General features: G+C 44.0%; 1 protein-coding gene across 1 annotated transcript in view; it reads right to left on the reverse strand.

Moving 5' to 3' along the window:
• Positions 1–4,848: 4,848 nt before the first annotated feature.
• The window catches only part of HSD17B2 (hydroxysteroid 17-beta dehydrogenase 2), a 73,390-nt gene continuing 64,680 nt past the window's right edge, over positions 4,849–13,558 (reverse strand). Inside the window, exons 4-5 of the mRNA XM_032389925.1 lie at positions 7,727–7,864; positions 4,849–5,311 (exon numbers count right to left, since the gene is read on the reverse strand). Of these exons, the coding sequence (XP_032245816.1) occupies positions 4,974–5,311; positions 7,727–7,864 (476 nt within the window). The 3' untranslated portion in view covers positions 4,849–4,973. The remainder of the gene's footprint in view (positions 5,312–7,726; positions 7,865–13,558) is intronic.

Here is a 13,558-nt window from a genome sequence, read left to right on the forward strand (position 1 = left end):
TTGTGTTTATCAATGAAATCTTTTTGTGCAAATATGTAAGACTTACCTAGAAATCGTACCCAAACCAAAGGATACTATGTTTCAAGTTAGGACCTACTCTCTATGGAATTCATCTTGAATAGTCAAGAGAGAGAACACGGGACAATGCCAAAGAGAGAGGTTACATTATATCCATCAATGGATCATTACCTAGTATGAAAATAGGAGGAAGCACAGAAAGTAGAGCTAAATAGGAAAAATTTGTGGGGTGATTACCAGGTCACTGGAATACACTGACCATGAATGGAATATCCTAAAAGTAAAATAATTTAGCCTTGAGTTTGCTTATTAATCTTCCTGTTTCCCATGGTAAGCTGGGATTCTCACTTTAGTCATCTCTACATTTTGCAATATGGTAAATAAGTTTTATGATGAACCAGGACAGAATGTCTTATCACCCTAGACAGAATGTACCTTACACTGTTTTCTAGCCAAATATCATTCCAGTAGTTTAGGACTGCCAGTGATCAGCTGAAATATTTGGTTTGCACCATGAGGCTCAGCAAGGATTTTGTTTCACCTTATTCCAGAGGGACCATGTTCACAGACTGTGTGGATAAAACCTCAAAAGAAATTTTAATAGAAAAATTGCTTTTCTATGAGAGAGGGCCACTGAATGGTAATACTCACTCTTAACTCCTGTCTTATTTTCTTTAGTCTCATCAATTTCTTTCTCCCCTAGAACACTGTAGCATTATTTTCCTTGCTCTTCACTGAACTCTTCTCTAGAATGTGTATTTGTCAGGAAATAATTCTGTTGCTAAAGACAGAAAGCCAGCCTGAAATAGTTTAAAGGAAATGTATTGGCTCACCCAACTTGGAAATCAACCTAAATGGTGGATCTGTAGGTGTAGCTAGATGAAGGTGCTCAAACTGTGTTATCAGACCTTGGTTTTTCTTCATCCTTCTGCTCCATTTTCCTCTAGCCTGGCTTCATTGTTGGTGGGCTCTTGGTGGGCTCTAGAAGCTTCAGTTAACATGGATACCCTTTTTCTCCCATTGCCTTAGCAATTCTTCCACCCCTGGGAGTCAAGATTGGCTCTTCTTGGATCAGGAGCCCACCCCTGAACCAATCTCTGAAGCTAAGGGTATGAGTTGATTGGCCAGCCTAGGTCACATGACCCCTCCCTATGGTGGGGAGGTGGGGTCTCTTGAATGACAAAATCCCCCAAAATGGAATACTGAACAGGCAGAAGAGTATGCAAATTCAGACTACAAACATTGAGATCTCCCTATTTTCAGCCTTCAAATTAGTTTCCAATCTCTCTTCCTTTTGATTCTTATTTCTTGATGTGGAATTCTGAGCTGGGAATTGAACAGAGACTCAGAAACACCCATCCAGTCCTGCCACGGTCATCCCCACGCCTGAGATCCTGGAAGGAAATATTGGGTTACAAGACAAATGGGTAGAGAAACACTTTATTTTGAGCCACTCCAGAGCAGGTGTTGTAAGCCCCCACTGAGTGGACCACTGTGTGTGACCTGGACTGGGGGCTTTCACTGGGCAGGAGGTACCACCATTCCACAGAGCTGTTTGCATGGAATTATTCTTCCTCAGAATTACACCATCCAGAATAGCATTCCAAAACTTGTTCTTTACCACCAGTATAATGAAACTGATGAAATTTAATGTTCCATTCAAATAATACAGTGAGGTTTATTTGTAGGCATTTATCAGCTCCTTATGTAATAAAGTAATCATATTTTCACTGGATGTTTTCCTAATTCCTCCCTCTTATCTCAGGTGTGTTGTAAGGATTGCCCACTTTCCTGCTTCCAGCATTGGGAAAATATAGAAAAGGAAGAGATAAAGAGGAGTGGGCGAGGTTTTGTATGCAATTTGTGTGTGATGCTATGTGACCAGGTATTACATGTGCCTTGTATCCTGACCTTGAGCAGAAGAGCAGGACTGGGAGGATGAAATATTTTTTGCCAAGAGTCCTATTGTTGAATCACCTGTTTGTTCATCATGCTGGTCAAATTGTGGGCATATTGGGGGCTTCCCTCTGCCATTAACTCTTACTGGTTTCTTATGGTAAACCAGGACACCAATACTGGGCAGACATGGTCAGGGCATGGAGGTGTTTTGTATGTAATACTTGTCACTCTTGTTTTCTGAGAAACTATATGTATTGTGCTAAAAATGAAATATGTTTGGGGGCACCTGCCTGGCTCAGTGGGTAGAGCATATGACTCTTGATCTTGGGGTTGTGAGTTCAAGCCCCATGTTGGGCATGGAGCCTACCTTTAAAAAAAAAAAAAAAGAAAGAAAGAAAAGAAATATGTTTAAATGCTTTTCGATACTTTCAGGTTACAATCTCTGCTGCTTTAAAACAGGGTCTTCCCAATGAACGTGCAGTGGCATGCAAGATTCTACCCCCTTTTCCTTCTCTTGTCCTCAGAATCTGGGTTCCTAAAGGCTGGTGTATTTGCACAGCACCGAGGATGTGACATTGTCTCTTACTCATTGGCCTCCCTTGGAGGGCCACCCCCCTGCAACACACCCCCACCTGCCCCAAGGGCACCCAGATACTTCATTCTTAGCTCTATTCCCTATTGTCTCCAGGAGCTTCAGTGACTTTTCCAGACATCCCCACTTCCACCCAGACCCAAGGGAGTCAAGAGGGGAGTGGTGGGAAGAGGTTTTCAGTCTTTCTCTGGCTAAATAGACCACCTTGTGGTATACTTCCCTCCCAGGTAACCCCAAGGCAGTGTGGAAGCCCTCCTGGGGGGAACCAGTTAGGAGCTTCTCAGATCTGGGATTCTCAGCCCCTCTGGGTCTGTATCCAGCACCTTCTCCCCATGCCTCATGGACTTTTCATCAGAACAGAAAGTAGGTCCCACACTGGTTTCCTAAAGGCTGGTGTATTTGCCCAGCACTACTCAACCTGATGTCTCCAGCTCCCTCCCACTAAACCCAAAGAGCTTTCCCCCTCCTTTTGTGGCCAAGGTGCTTACTCTGTGGCCTAGAGCAGGGGTTCTCAGACATGGGTGTGCATCACCTGGAGGGTTCGGTACAATACAGGTTGCTGGACCCACCCTCAGAATTTCTGATTCAATGGATGTTGTCAGTAGAATAAAGGTCCCTAGTAATGATCATAGTACATGAATCCCCAGGACCTGTGAATATGTGACCTCATGTGGCAAAAGGGACTTTGCAGATGCGATTAAATTAAAGATCTTAAGATAAGGAGATTATTCTGGATTATGTGTGGGCCCAGTGCCATCACAAGGGTCCTTATAAAAAGGAAGCAGAGTCGGAGGAGAGGAGACCACAGTAGCAGAGGTTGGAGTGATGCAGCCACGAGCAAAGGAATACAGGAGACCTGGAAGCTGGAAGAGGCAACAAATGAATTCACCCCTAGAGCCTCCGGAAGGAATGAAGTTTTGCTGACAACTTGATTTTAGCCCTGTAGGAGCCATTTCAGAATTCTGACTTCCGGAACTGTAAAATAATAAGTGTATATTTTTAAACTGCTAAGTTTTTCATAATTTGTTACAGGAGCCATCATAAGAACCTAAAATATGATTGCATTGGTCCCTGAGAATCTGCATTTCTAATCGATGCTCAGGTGTTGGTGATGCTGCGGTCCAGGGATCACTTTGAGGACCACTGCTTTATAGTGAAACACATAATCCTCAGTCCTCCTCCAAATTCTGGTTACACAAACCCTTTGCTCTCTCAAGATCTGAAGCATGCAAATGAAAGCTTTGGCCTTGACAACTCTCATCTCCAAAAAGTACCTATTCTGGAAATCAATGGTTAAAGCTTGAAATTTTTTTTTTTTCTTTTCTTTCTGTTCTGCCGTAAAGCAATGATGGAGAACTACGGGGCAGTTGGCATGACTAGCCATTAAAACTTTATCATATTAATAATATCATAACTATCTATCTCACCACCTTATTATTTATTCTTTTCTTTTGGGGGAAAACTGCGGAACATCATCAGTTTATCTATTCTCCTAAAATCTCCATGAGGTTGGAAAATAGAAAAAGAACCTGCACATTCTAGAAAGGAAATGGGACAAAGAGATGTTTGCAATGTCTGGACCTCTGCTTCCCTCATGTCAAGCTGCTGTTTTTTTCTAGTTCCTTTTATGTGCCCCCTGTTCACCAGCTCCTCCCCTTTTTGCCTCCCCCCAGGTGAACTTGACCCCGCCTCTCTTGGTATCTGACCTTGCTCCCTTTGGCTGGCTTCTCCAGGTAAAGATGTGGGCTTTTCCATCCTGGGATGCTCAGATGGAGGTGACAGTGATGGTTACTATGGACACCAAACCAGCCACTCACATGCCCTGGGTTTGCCAAAAGGCCTCTGGGGCCCTTCTTGAGATGGGAGACCTCATCCTCTCATCTCCAGGCCTCCAGGGAGAGGAAGGGAGAGGAGGTGCGTGGAGCGCTGATTGCACACTGAATCAATACCTTGTATACAAGTAGGTACAGCACGCTATCAATTCATGGTGAGAAAAACTCCACTTGACTCTGGTCCTTGCCAGTTCCTCCTCTCTTTTCCCTTCCCTACCTCATTTTTCCCATCATCTCTTTCTCTTCCTCCTCTCCTGACAGGCAGTGGAGTCCAACCAACCTGGATTTCAATTCTAACTGCCTTTTGCTAGCTGTGTGACAATGAACTAGCAACCTACCCTCTCTGATCCTTAATTCCCTTACCTGTGAAGTAGGGGTGGAGATACCTACCTTGGTTCTCTGATGAGAACTAGATGAGAGAATATCTGAAATGTATCCATGCAGAGCAGGCACTCGATTAACGTCATTTCTACCCACTAGCCTTTTCACCACTAAGACCTAGTCAATCAACAGAATTCACAGGGAATGCAAGGTAGGAAACCGCAACTTTAATGGGAAGTTCAAGTTTCCCTTTCGTTCCAAGACTAACATTTCCCACGTATTTGCCCATGTGGCTTATTCTTCAGTTAGGCCTATTTAATTAGCGCTCTGGGCAAGCCCCCTCCAAAGTTATGCAATTTTTTGCTAAAATAATCAAATATGCCAGTAGGACTAAAGGAAACAAAGCAGATCAACGAATAAGCCATTGCCCCCGGCGCATAAAAGGCAAAGGGGCTCTTAGCAGACACAGCATGTCGGATGTCCAGGAGCACAGGGGACATATCTGTGCTGGCCTTCATGTTGATCAACTTAAGATAATTCCGCTGCTCGAGGATATAGTCCTGGCCATAGTCTTCCTGAACGTCAGAGGTAAGGTGGTCCAAGAGGTCCTTCTCCTGCTTGCTCCACACTTCACTGGTGCCTGCAATATCTGTGATGCAAGAAGAAGGGGGGCTCAATACTGGGGAGGCCAGATCGGGCATGTCCAACCCCTACCAGGGAAGCAGGCCCTTGTGAATTGGCTTCTGTTGGGAAGGAGGGGCGTTCCCAAACACCTTTTTATTTAAATGTGCTTTAAATGGTATTTAATATATTTTTTTTGACATACATACAGAAAAGTTCACACAGGACTGGGTTTCCACAAACTAAATAGCCCGTGCAACCAGCAGCAGAACAAGAAGGCAAACCGGCCTGGAAGCCCCCACTCCCAGCCCCCTTCCCAGGAGCCACTGTCCCAAGTTAACAGAATAGAGCAGTTTTGCCTGGATTTGGACATAATGTAAATGGAATCACATATTACGCTGTGAGATTCATCCATGTACTGTGTGGTCATTCCTGTCAGTGCAGTTTTCCATTGTATAAATATGTCATACATTATTTGTCCATTATACTGTGATGGGTATTTGGGTTGTTTCCAATTTGGGATTCTTACAAATAGTGCTGCCACAAACATTCTATTACATCCATTTTCATGATAATTATATACAATATAAAATGTAACATATACAATATAATATACATGCATATATATGCATACCCATATACACATCTATATATAATTTTTAATATAGAAGTGATACCTATTTCTAGGTATAAAATTAAATATACAATGTTGACTATCATCTATCTAATAAATATAATTTTAAACAATACATAATAAATATACATTTAAATATACATTTAAATTTTAACATATAAATTATATGTGATTAAATATATAAACATTTAAAAAGAAGCAATGGTTGCTTATCATATATAACTTAATTATATATATTTACTTTAAAATATAGTAGCAATGCCTGCTCATTACATAAAATAGTAAATAATAAGATGTATGTGTTTTTAAAATTAATCTACCCTAAGGTAACTTACAGTTTTGTGTGTCCTTCTATATTCCCTCCTTGTTCATACAAACATATATATGCATAGAAGGCTTTGGTTTAACTTTATATTATCAGGAACAAACAGAAACCAAAAAGGATCACACTATACAGTGTTTTCCAAAGATATGATTGCTTGCTTAGTAATAAATCACAGACCTGCCTCTGATAGTCAAGCTACAGATTTAAAACAGCAGCAGAAATTTCCCATTGAACAGCTTTTAGGCAACCACTTCTCTATCAAAGGACTTTGCAGTCATTCCTAGGTTTCGACATTTCAGTGACGCTGCATAAGTAGCCTTGCACAATGCATCCTTTTGTATTTTACTGTTGTTACGTCTGCAGGCAGCTCCCACAATGTGGTTAGCTGGTCAAAAGGCACTTGCATTTTGAATTTTAATACCTTCTGCCAGATTACTTTCCAGAAAGGATGCAGCATCCCATGCTCCCTCCTGCAAAGTGCGAGATCGCCCCAGGGATGGCTGTGAGATGAGCCTGGGTTTACTAGCTTGGGTGACTCCAGGATATCAGGTCTGTGGGGAAGCCTGGTTGTGAAACGTAAGCCAGTGACATCCAATTATACTCACAGAAATGCAAACAGATTTGCTCAGTTCTTTTCATGAAGGCACAAGACCACACGTAAAGAAATTATTACCCTGACAATTACTCTAGAGGTTTCTGGGTCTGGAACAGCATGTTGTGTGAACTATGTTCCTCCAGCCAGCTCTCCCCCAGTCTCTGCTTTCTCAGGCTGAGGGATTCCTTTTCTTCTCCACTTCCTCCCTCTCTAAACACCTCATGGACTTTCTAACCACTTCTGTGGGTACTCTGTGCAGAGACCCCAAAGCTCTCTTTAGTGGTAACAAAGCCACCAGACTTCTGTCAACTTTCATCTGCCACTCTCGACACCCACAAACCCATCCCCTGCCACTTTGGGGCCATACACAACGAAATTGTTAGGGTGACCTGGACCTAAAGCCCATCTTGGACTCATACCACCTCTGTGGCTCTTAACCTCTCTGAGCCTCAGTTTTCTTCCTACCCCCGCCCCGCACCGCACTCCTGGGTAGGATGTATGACACTCCTCCAGGAAGCTCCCAACTGTCTTAATGTTAATGCCTTACTAAAGGGAAAAACAACCTGAACTTGACAATGGCAAAGGCCTCCAGTATCTTGGAGGTCCTCTTTCGTATATGAAAATCCTTTTGAAACCTCCCTTTTCCTTACCTCCCCCAACTCCCAAGTATATAATCAACCACCCCTCATAATCCTGGTGCAGCAGCTCTCTCTGCCCATGCGTCCTGTCCCTGTGCTTTAATAAAAACATGTTTTTGCCCCAAAGATGTCTCAACGATTCTTTCATGGCCATTGGCTCCAGACCCCACTCCACCAAACTTCACCTACATTCCAAAACCACATCCAAAGGACCTTCAGCATCCCTGGGGCTCTTAGGCTTAGACACCTACTCGTCCTGAAGCCTCCAGGCTGGATGACAGAGACTTTAATTCCCCATTTGGAAAGCTCTTGTCTCATGACTGCTGAGAACATGGTCAGAGCCGCCTTGGATGAGCTATAGGCTGCCAGCTTTTCCATTGGGACCCCTCCTGTGGGAATGAGAGAAAAAAAATATCAGGTCTGATGTTTTCATTTGTTCATCCACTAAGTGTTTAAACAGGACCTACTGCATGCCAGGAACTGGTATCAGTGGTGACTAAGGCAGAAAAGGGGCAGGCAAGGGGCTTCTGTACCCAGGTTAGTGCCTGTTCTTGGTCACAACCATGACCCAGCTTCCCTTGCTTCTGCCGTCCATGACGGCTCCATCACAGCTGGTCCAATGACAAACCAAGTGTAAAGTGTAAAGCTAAATGTAATTCAGGTGAGTTAAAGAGGATCTGCCCCAGCCTCTGACCTTCCAGTTCAGCCAACCACTATTCTGAGGTTCTGGGTGGACATATCTGGAGCACCTGTAGTTGAACAAATTAGATCTAATACTTGTCAAAACAAGGAGAAATGCACACCATAGGGAACTGTGGGGCACCTTTGTATGAGGGAGTGAGAAAGGGCTTATTCTAGGAGGGCCACCTAGGGCTGGGGGGAATGCTCTTTATTGCACCTGGACCACACTTTGCTTAGAAGCTGGGAGAAACTGATCCTTCAACCGGGTCTATCGTTGGACCACATGTGCAGGAGGAGCTATGGAGAGCAGGAGCAAGGGGAGCCAGAGAAGTCAAGTGACCTTAATGGAATAAGAGTCTCTACAGATGTAATTAAAGTACGGATCTCAAGATGAGACCATCCCAGATCAGGATGGGCCCTAAATTCAATAATGGGCTTTCTTGTAAGAGACCGAAAACAAAACACACAGAGAACCAGGGGAACAGACCACGTGAGGGTGGAGGCAGAGATGGGAGGGATGCTGCCATAAGCCAAGGACTGCCTGGAGGCACCCAAAGCTGGATGAGTCAAAAAGACATTCTTCCCTAGAGTCTTTAGAGGGAGTTGACCCTGGCGACACCTTAATTTTAGACGTCTGGTCTCCAGAACTGTGATAGAACAAATTCTTGTTGTTTTAAGCCACTGTAATTTGTTACAGCGGCCCTAGGAAATGAATACGGATGTGTTCCTGGTGTTCTTTTCTGGAAGACACCGAGACTGGGGAGGGCTGAAGACAGTGAGGCCTCACGCACTCAGGGGACCTCATGGGGAACCCAGGGTGAGTGGACCATGACATGAGGGCTCCCAGCTTTGGCCAAGATTTCTCTAGTCAAAGAAGCAAGCACTGGGTGAATGGCTAAACAAACTCAGACACAGCCATGCAATGGAATACAACTCAGCCATTTTAAAAAGTTCATTGAAAGGAATGAACTTGAGGGGCACCTGGCTGGTTCAGTTGGTGGAGCATGCAGATCTGGATCTTGTGAGTTTGCACCCTGTGTTGAGTGTAGAGATAACTTAAAATTTTTTAAAACAAAAAGGGGGGTGCCTGGGTGGCTCAGTCGTTAAGCGTCTGCCTTCAGCTCAGGTCACGATCTCAGGGTCCTGGGATCGAGCCCCACATCCGGCTCCCTGCTCAGCAGGAAGCCTGCTTCTCCCTCTCCCACTCCCCCTGCTTGTGTTCCCTCTCTTGCTGTGCCTCTCTCTGTCAAATAAATTAAAAAAAAAAAAGGAATAAACTTGATACACACAACAACATAGATGAGTCTCAAAATAATTACAGTGAATGAAAGAGCCAGACAAAAAATAGTATGGACTGTATGATTCCATATATTTAAAATTCTAGAAAATGCAAACCGATCTGTAGTGATATCAACAGATCAGTGGTTACCTGCAATGGGGTGGGGGAAGGATTAGAAAGGCGGACAAGGAAGCTTTTGGGGATGATGGACAAGTTCACTGTCTTAATTGTGGTGATGGTTTCCTGGGTACATACATATGTCTAAACTTACCAAATTGTGCACTTTATTTTTTTTTTTTTTAAGATTTTATTTATTTATTTGAGAGAGAGAGAATGAGAGACAGAGAGCATGAGAGGGAGGAGGGTCAGAGGGAGAAGCAGACTCCCTGCCGAGCAGGGAGCCCGATGCGGGACTCGATCCCGGGACTCCAGGATCGTGACCTGAGCCGAAGGCAGTCGCTTAAGCAACTGAGCCACCCAGGCGCCCCCAAATTGTGCACTTTAAAGATTTTATTTTATTTATTTTAGAAAGAGAGTGTGCATGAGCTGGGGGAGGGGCAGAGGGAGAGAAGCAGACTCCCTCCTGAGCACCGAGCCTAATGTGGGGCTCGATCTGATGAACCTGAGATCATGACCTGAGCTGAAACCAAGAGTCAGATGTTTAACCAACTGAGCCACCCAGGAGCCCCACAAATTGTGTTCTTTAAGTATGAACAGTTTATTGTATGTCAATTATAACTCAATTTTTTAAGGAAAGGAAAGGGAAGGGGAAGGGGAAGGGAAAGGGAAAGGGAAAGGGAAAGGAAAGGGAAGGGAAAGGGAAAGGAAGGGAAGGGAAGGGAAGGAAGAAAACACCACCACCTGGCTTCCAGAGACCATAGACACATCAAGAAATGCCAAAAATGACTTCATGGTTATTTTTCTCTGCCTAAATCCCCCAGGACATTTGCACAACTATCTCTGCATGGGTGGAAGACTTCCTGCATTCCCTGCTCTTAACCTTTCCAGGCATCCCTGTCCCCCTAGCTTTCCCAGCCTTCAGCGATTTCTCAGCAAACCAAACATGGGTCCAGTTTCCTACATGTGCTTGTCTTTGTTCTTCTGACTTCACAACTTTGCAAATGATTCCTTTCCCCTGCCAGAGTCTCTTTTTTTCTTCTAATTGGGTATGTTTCATCCATGGGAGAACATCTTCCTAGCCCTGAGTTCTCTTGGCCTGCATCCTACCTCTATCCCCAAATTAAAGATGTCAGTGTATTTGAGACCACAAAATATGGCTCATACTCACATCTAACATTTATTTACTAAGGATCATTTATCAAGGTATACTTAAGTCATCACCTTATGGTCTGTAATGTGTAGGACAAACCACTGTTTTTTGATAGGCTTTCCACTACATCTTCCTAGACCCCTATAAAACACTGAATTCATTTCTGCACACAAAGAAAGCATGACTGCAATGACCATGATCTGGTTTCTTAAAGAACAGTCTTAGTAGAGACATTAGCTGTTTCCATGCCTTAAATTTGATTATCTAGCCTTGATCTCAAAGCACAGAATGCAATTAAAAGGAAAATGAGGAGGGGGAGGAGCAAGATGGCGGAGGAGTAGGAGACCTGGATTTCGTCTCCTCTCAGGAATTCAGCTGGATAGGGATCAAACCATTCTGAACACCTACGAACTCAACAGGAGATCGAAGAAAAGAAGAGCAACAACTGTCTGAACAGAAAAGCGACCACTTTCTGGAAGGTAGGACGTGCGGAGAAGTGAATCCGAGGCGATATTCGGGAGGATAGATGGCGGGGGAGGGGCCTCCATCGGCGGCTTCTGGCAAGTGATAGAGCCGCAGAGCACAAAATCAGAACTTTTAGAAGTCCGCTCCACTGAGGGACGTCGCTCCGGTAGCTAAGCAGGGGGTGGAACCCTCGTGGGACAGTGTGGTCTCAGGACCCTCGGGGTCACAGAAAGACCGGGGGTGCCTGAGTGCGGCAGAGCTCCCAGGGATCGGAGCGGGGAAGCCGGCTGCAGAGACGGAGCCCAGGCGCGGGCTCTCAGCTCGGGGTTGTCATAGACCGTGATCCGCGGCACAGTCGGGCCACTGCTCCTCCAGCAGGGACCCAACAAGCGGCAGATCCGGGGAGACTCCCCTTCTTCCCCCGGGAGGAGAGGCGCAGGAGCGCACCGCGGGGATCTGCTGGGTTTGGAGACTCCACACGGGGTCGGCTGCCAGAGATAGAAACGCACGGTCACAGGCCGGGTGAGCACGGAGTGTGGCCGGAGACCGGGGAGACGGGAGTGACTGACGGCTTTTCTCTGGGGGCTCGCTGAGGAGCGGGACCCCGAGTTCTCGGCTCCTCCGGGGCGGAGACTGGGAGGCTGCCATTTTCACTCTCCGCCTCCAAAGCTGTACGGAAAGCTTGCAGGGAACAAAAGCTCCCGAGAGGAAACCCGAGCACATTACTTAGCCCGGACCGGCAAGGGCGGGGCAATTCTGCCTCCGGCAAAGACATTTGGGAACCACGGCAACAGGCCCCTCCCCCAGAAGATCAGCAAGAACAGCCAGCCAAGACCAAGTTTACCGATCAGTGAGAACGGCAGAACTCCAGCGCTAGGGGAACACTGCACATAGAATTCATGGCTTTTTTACCATGATTCTTTAGTCTTTCAAAAGTTAATTTTTTTAACTTTTTTTTTCTTTTTCCCTTTTTCAACCAACATCTTATCAATCCCTTTTTTAAAAAACATTTTTATTTTTAATTTTTAGAGTCATATTCTATCCCTTCATGCCTTATTTTTGGCATATATATATATAAGTTGTTCTCTCTTTAAAATTTTGAGATACAGTTTCTTCTAACAGATCAAAATATACCCTAAATCTCTAGTGTATGGCTTTATTCTAGTCTCCTGCCTGATCACATTCTCTCCCTTTTTTTTCTTTTTTTTTTTTTAAATCCTCTTCTTTCTTTTTTCAACCAACTTCTTATCTTATCAATTCCTTTTATAAAATCTTTTATAATTTTCATCTTTACAGTCATATTCCATCCCTTCATTGTATTAACTCTTAGTTTTGTACATATATAAGTTTTCCTTTCTTTAAAATTTTGGGAGGCACTTTCTTCTAACAGACTAAAATACACCCAAAATCTAGTGTGTGGCACTGATCTATGCACCAGCCTGATCATACTTGATCATATTCTGTTTTTTTGTTGTTCTGTTTTTGTTTGTTTTTATCTTTTTCTTTTTCTTTTTTCTTTCTTTCCCTTTCTTTTCCCCGGTTTCAGGTCTTTTCTGATTTCTTTAGAGTATATTTTCTGGGGACATTGTTACCCTGTTAGCATTTTGTTCTCTCATTCATCTATTCTCCTCTGGACAAAATGACAAGATGGAAAAAATCACCTCAACAAAAAGAACAAGAGGCAGTACCGACTGCCAGGGACCTACTCAATACGGACATTAGTACGATGTCGGAACTAGAGTTCAGAATGATGATTTTTAAAGATGGGCTTGAAAAAAGCATAGAAGTTATTAGAGAAACCCTTTCTGGAGAAATAAAAGAACTAAAATCTAACGAAGTCAAAATCAAAAAGGCTATTAATGAAGTGCAATCAAAAATGGAGTCTCAAACTGCTAGGATAAATGAGGCAGAAGAAAGAATTAGTGATAGAGAAGACCAAATGATGGAAAATAAAGAAGCTGAGAAAAAGAGAGATAAACAATTACTGGATCACAAGGGCAGAATTCGAGAGATAAGCAATATCATAACATGAAACAACATTAGAATAATTGGGATACCAGAAGAAGAAGAAAGAGAGGGGGGCAGAAGGTATATTGGAGCAAATTATAGCAGAGAACTTCCCTAATTTGGGGAAGGAAACAGGCATCAAAATCCAGGAGGCACAGAGAACCCCTCTCAAAGTCAATAAAAATAGGTCAACACCCCAACATCTAATAGTAAAACTATTATAGAGCTACCATATGATCCAGCAATTGCACTACTGGGTATTTACCCCAAAGATACAAATGTAGGGATCCAAAGGGGTACGTGCACCCCGATGTTTATAGCAGCAATGTCCACAATAGCCAAACTGTGGAAAGAGCCAAGATGTCCATCAACAGATGAATG

This window comes from Phoca vitulina, unplaced genomic scaffold (genome assembly GCF_004348235.1).
Source record: "Phoca vitulina isolate PV1807 unplaced genomic scaffold, GSC_HSeal_1.0 scaffold56, whole genome shotgun sequence".
Lineage (NCBI taxonomy): Eukaryota > Metazoa > Chordata > Mammalia > Carnivora > Phocidae > Phoca > Phoca vitulina.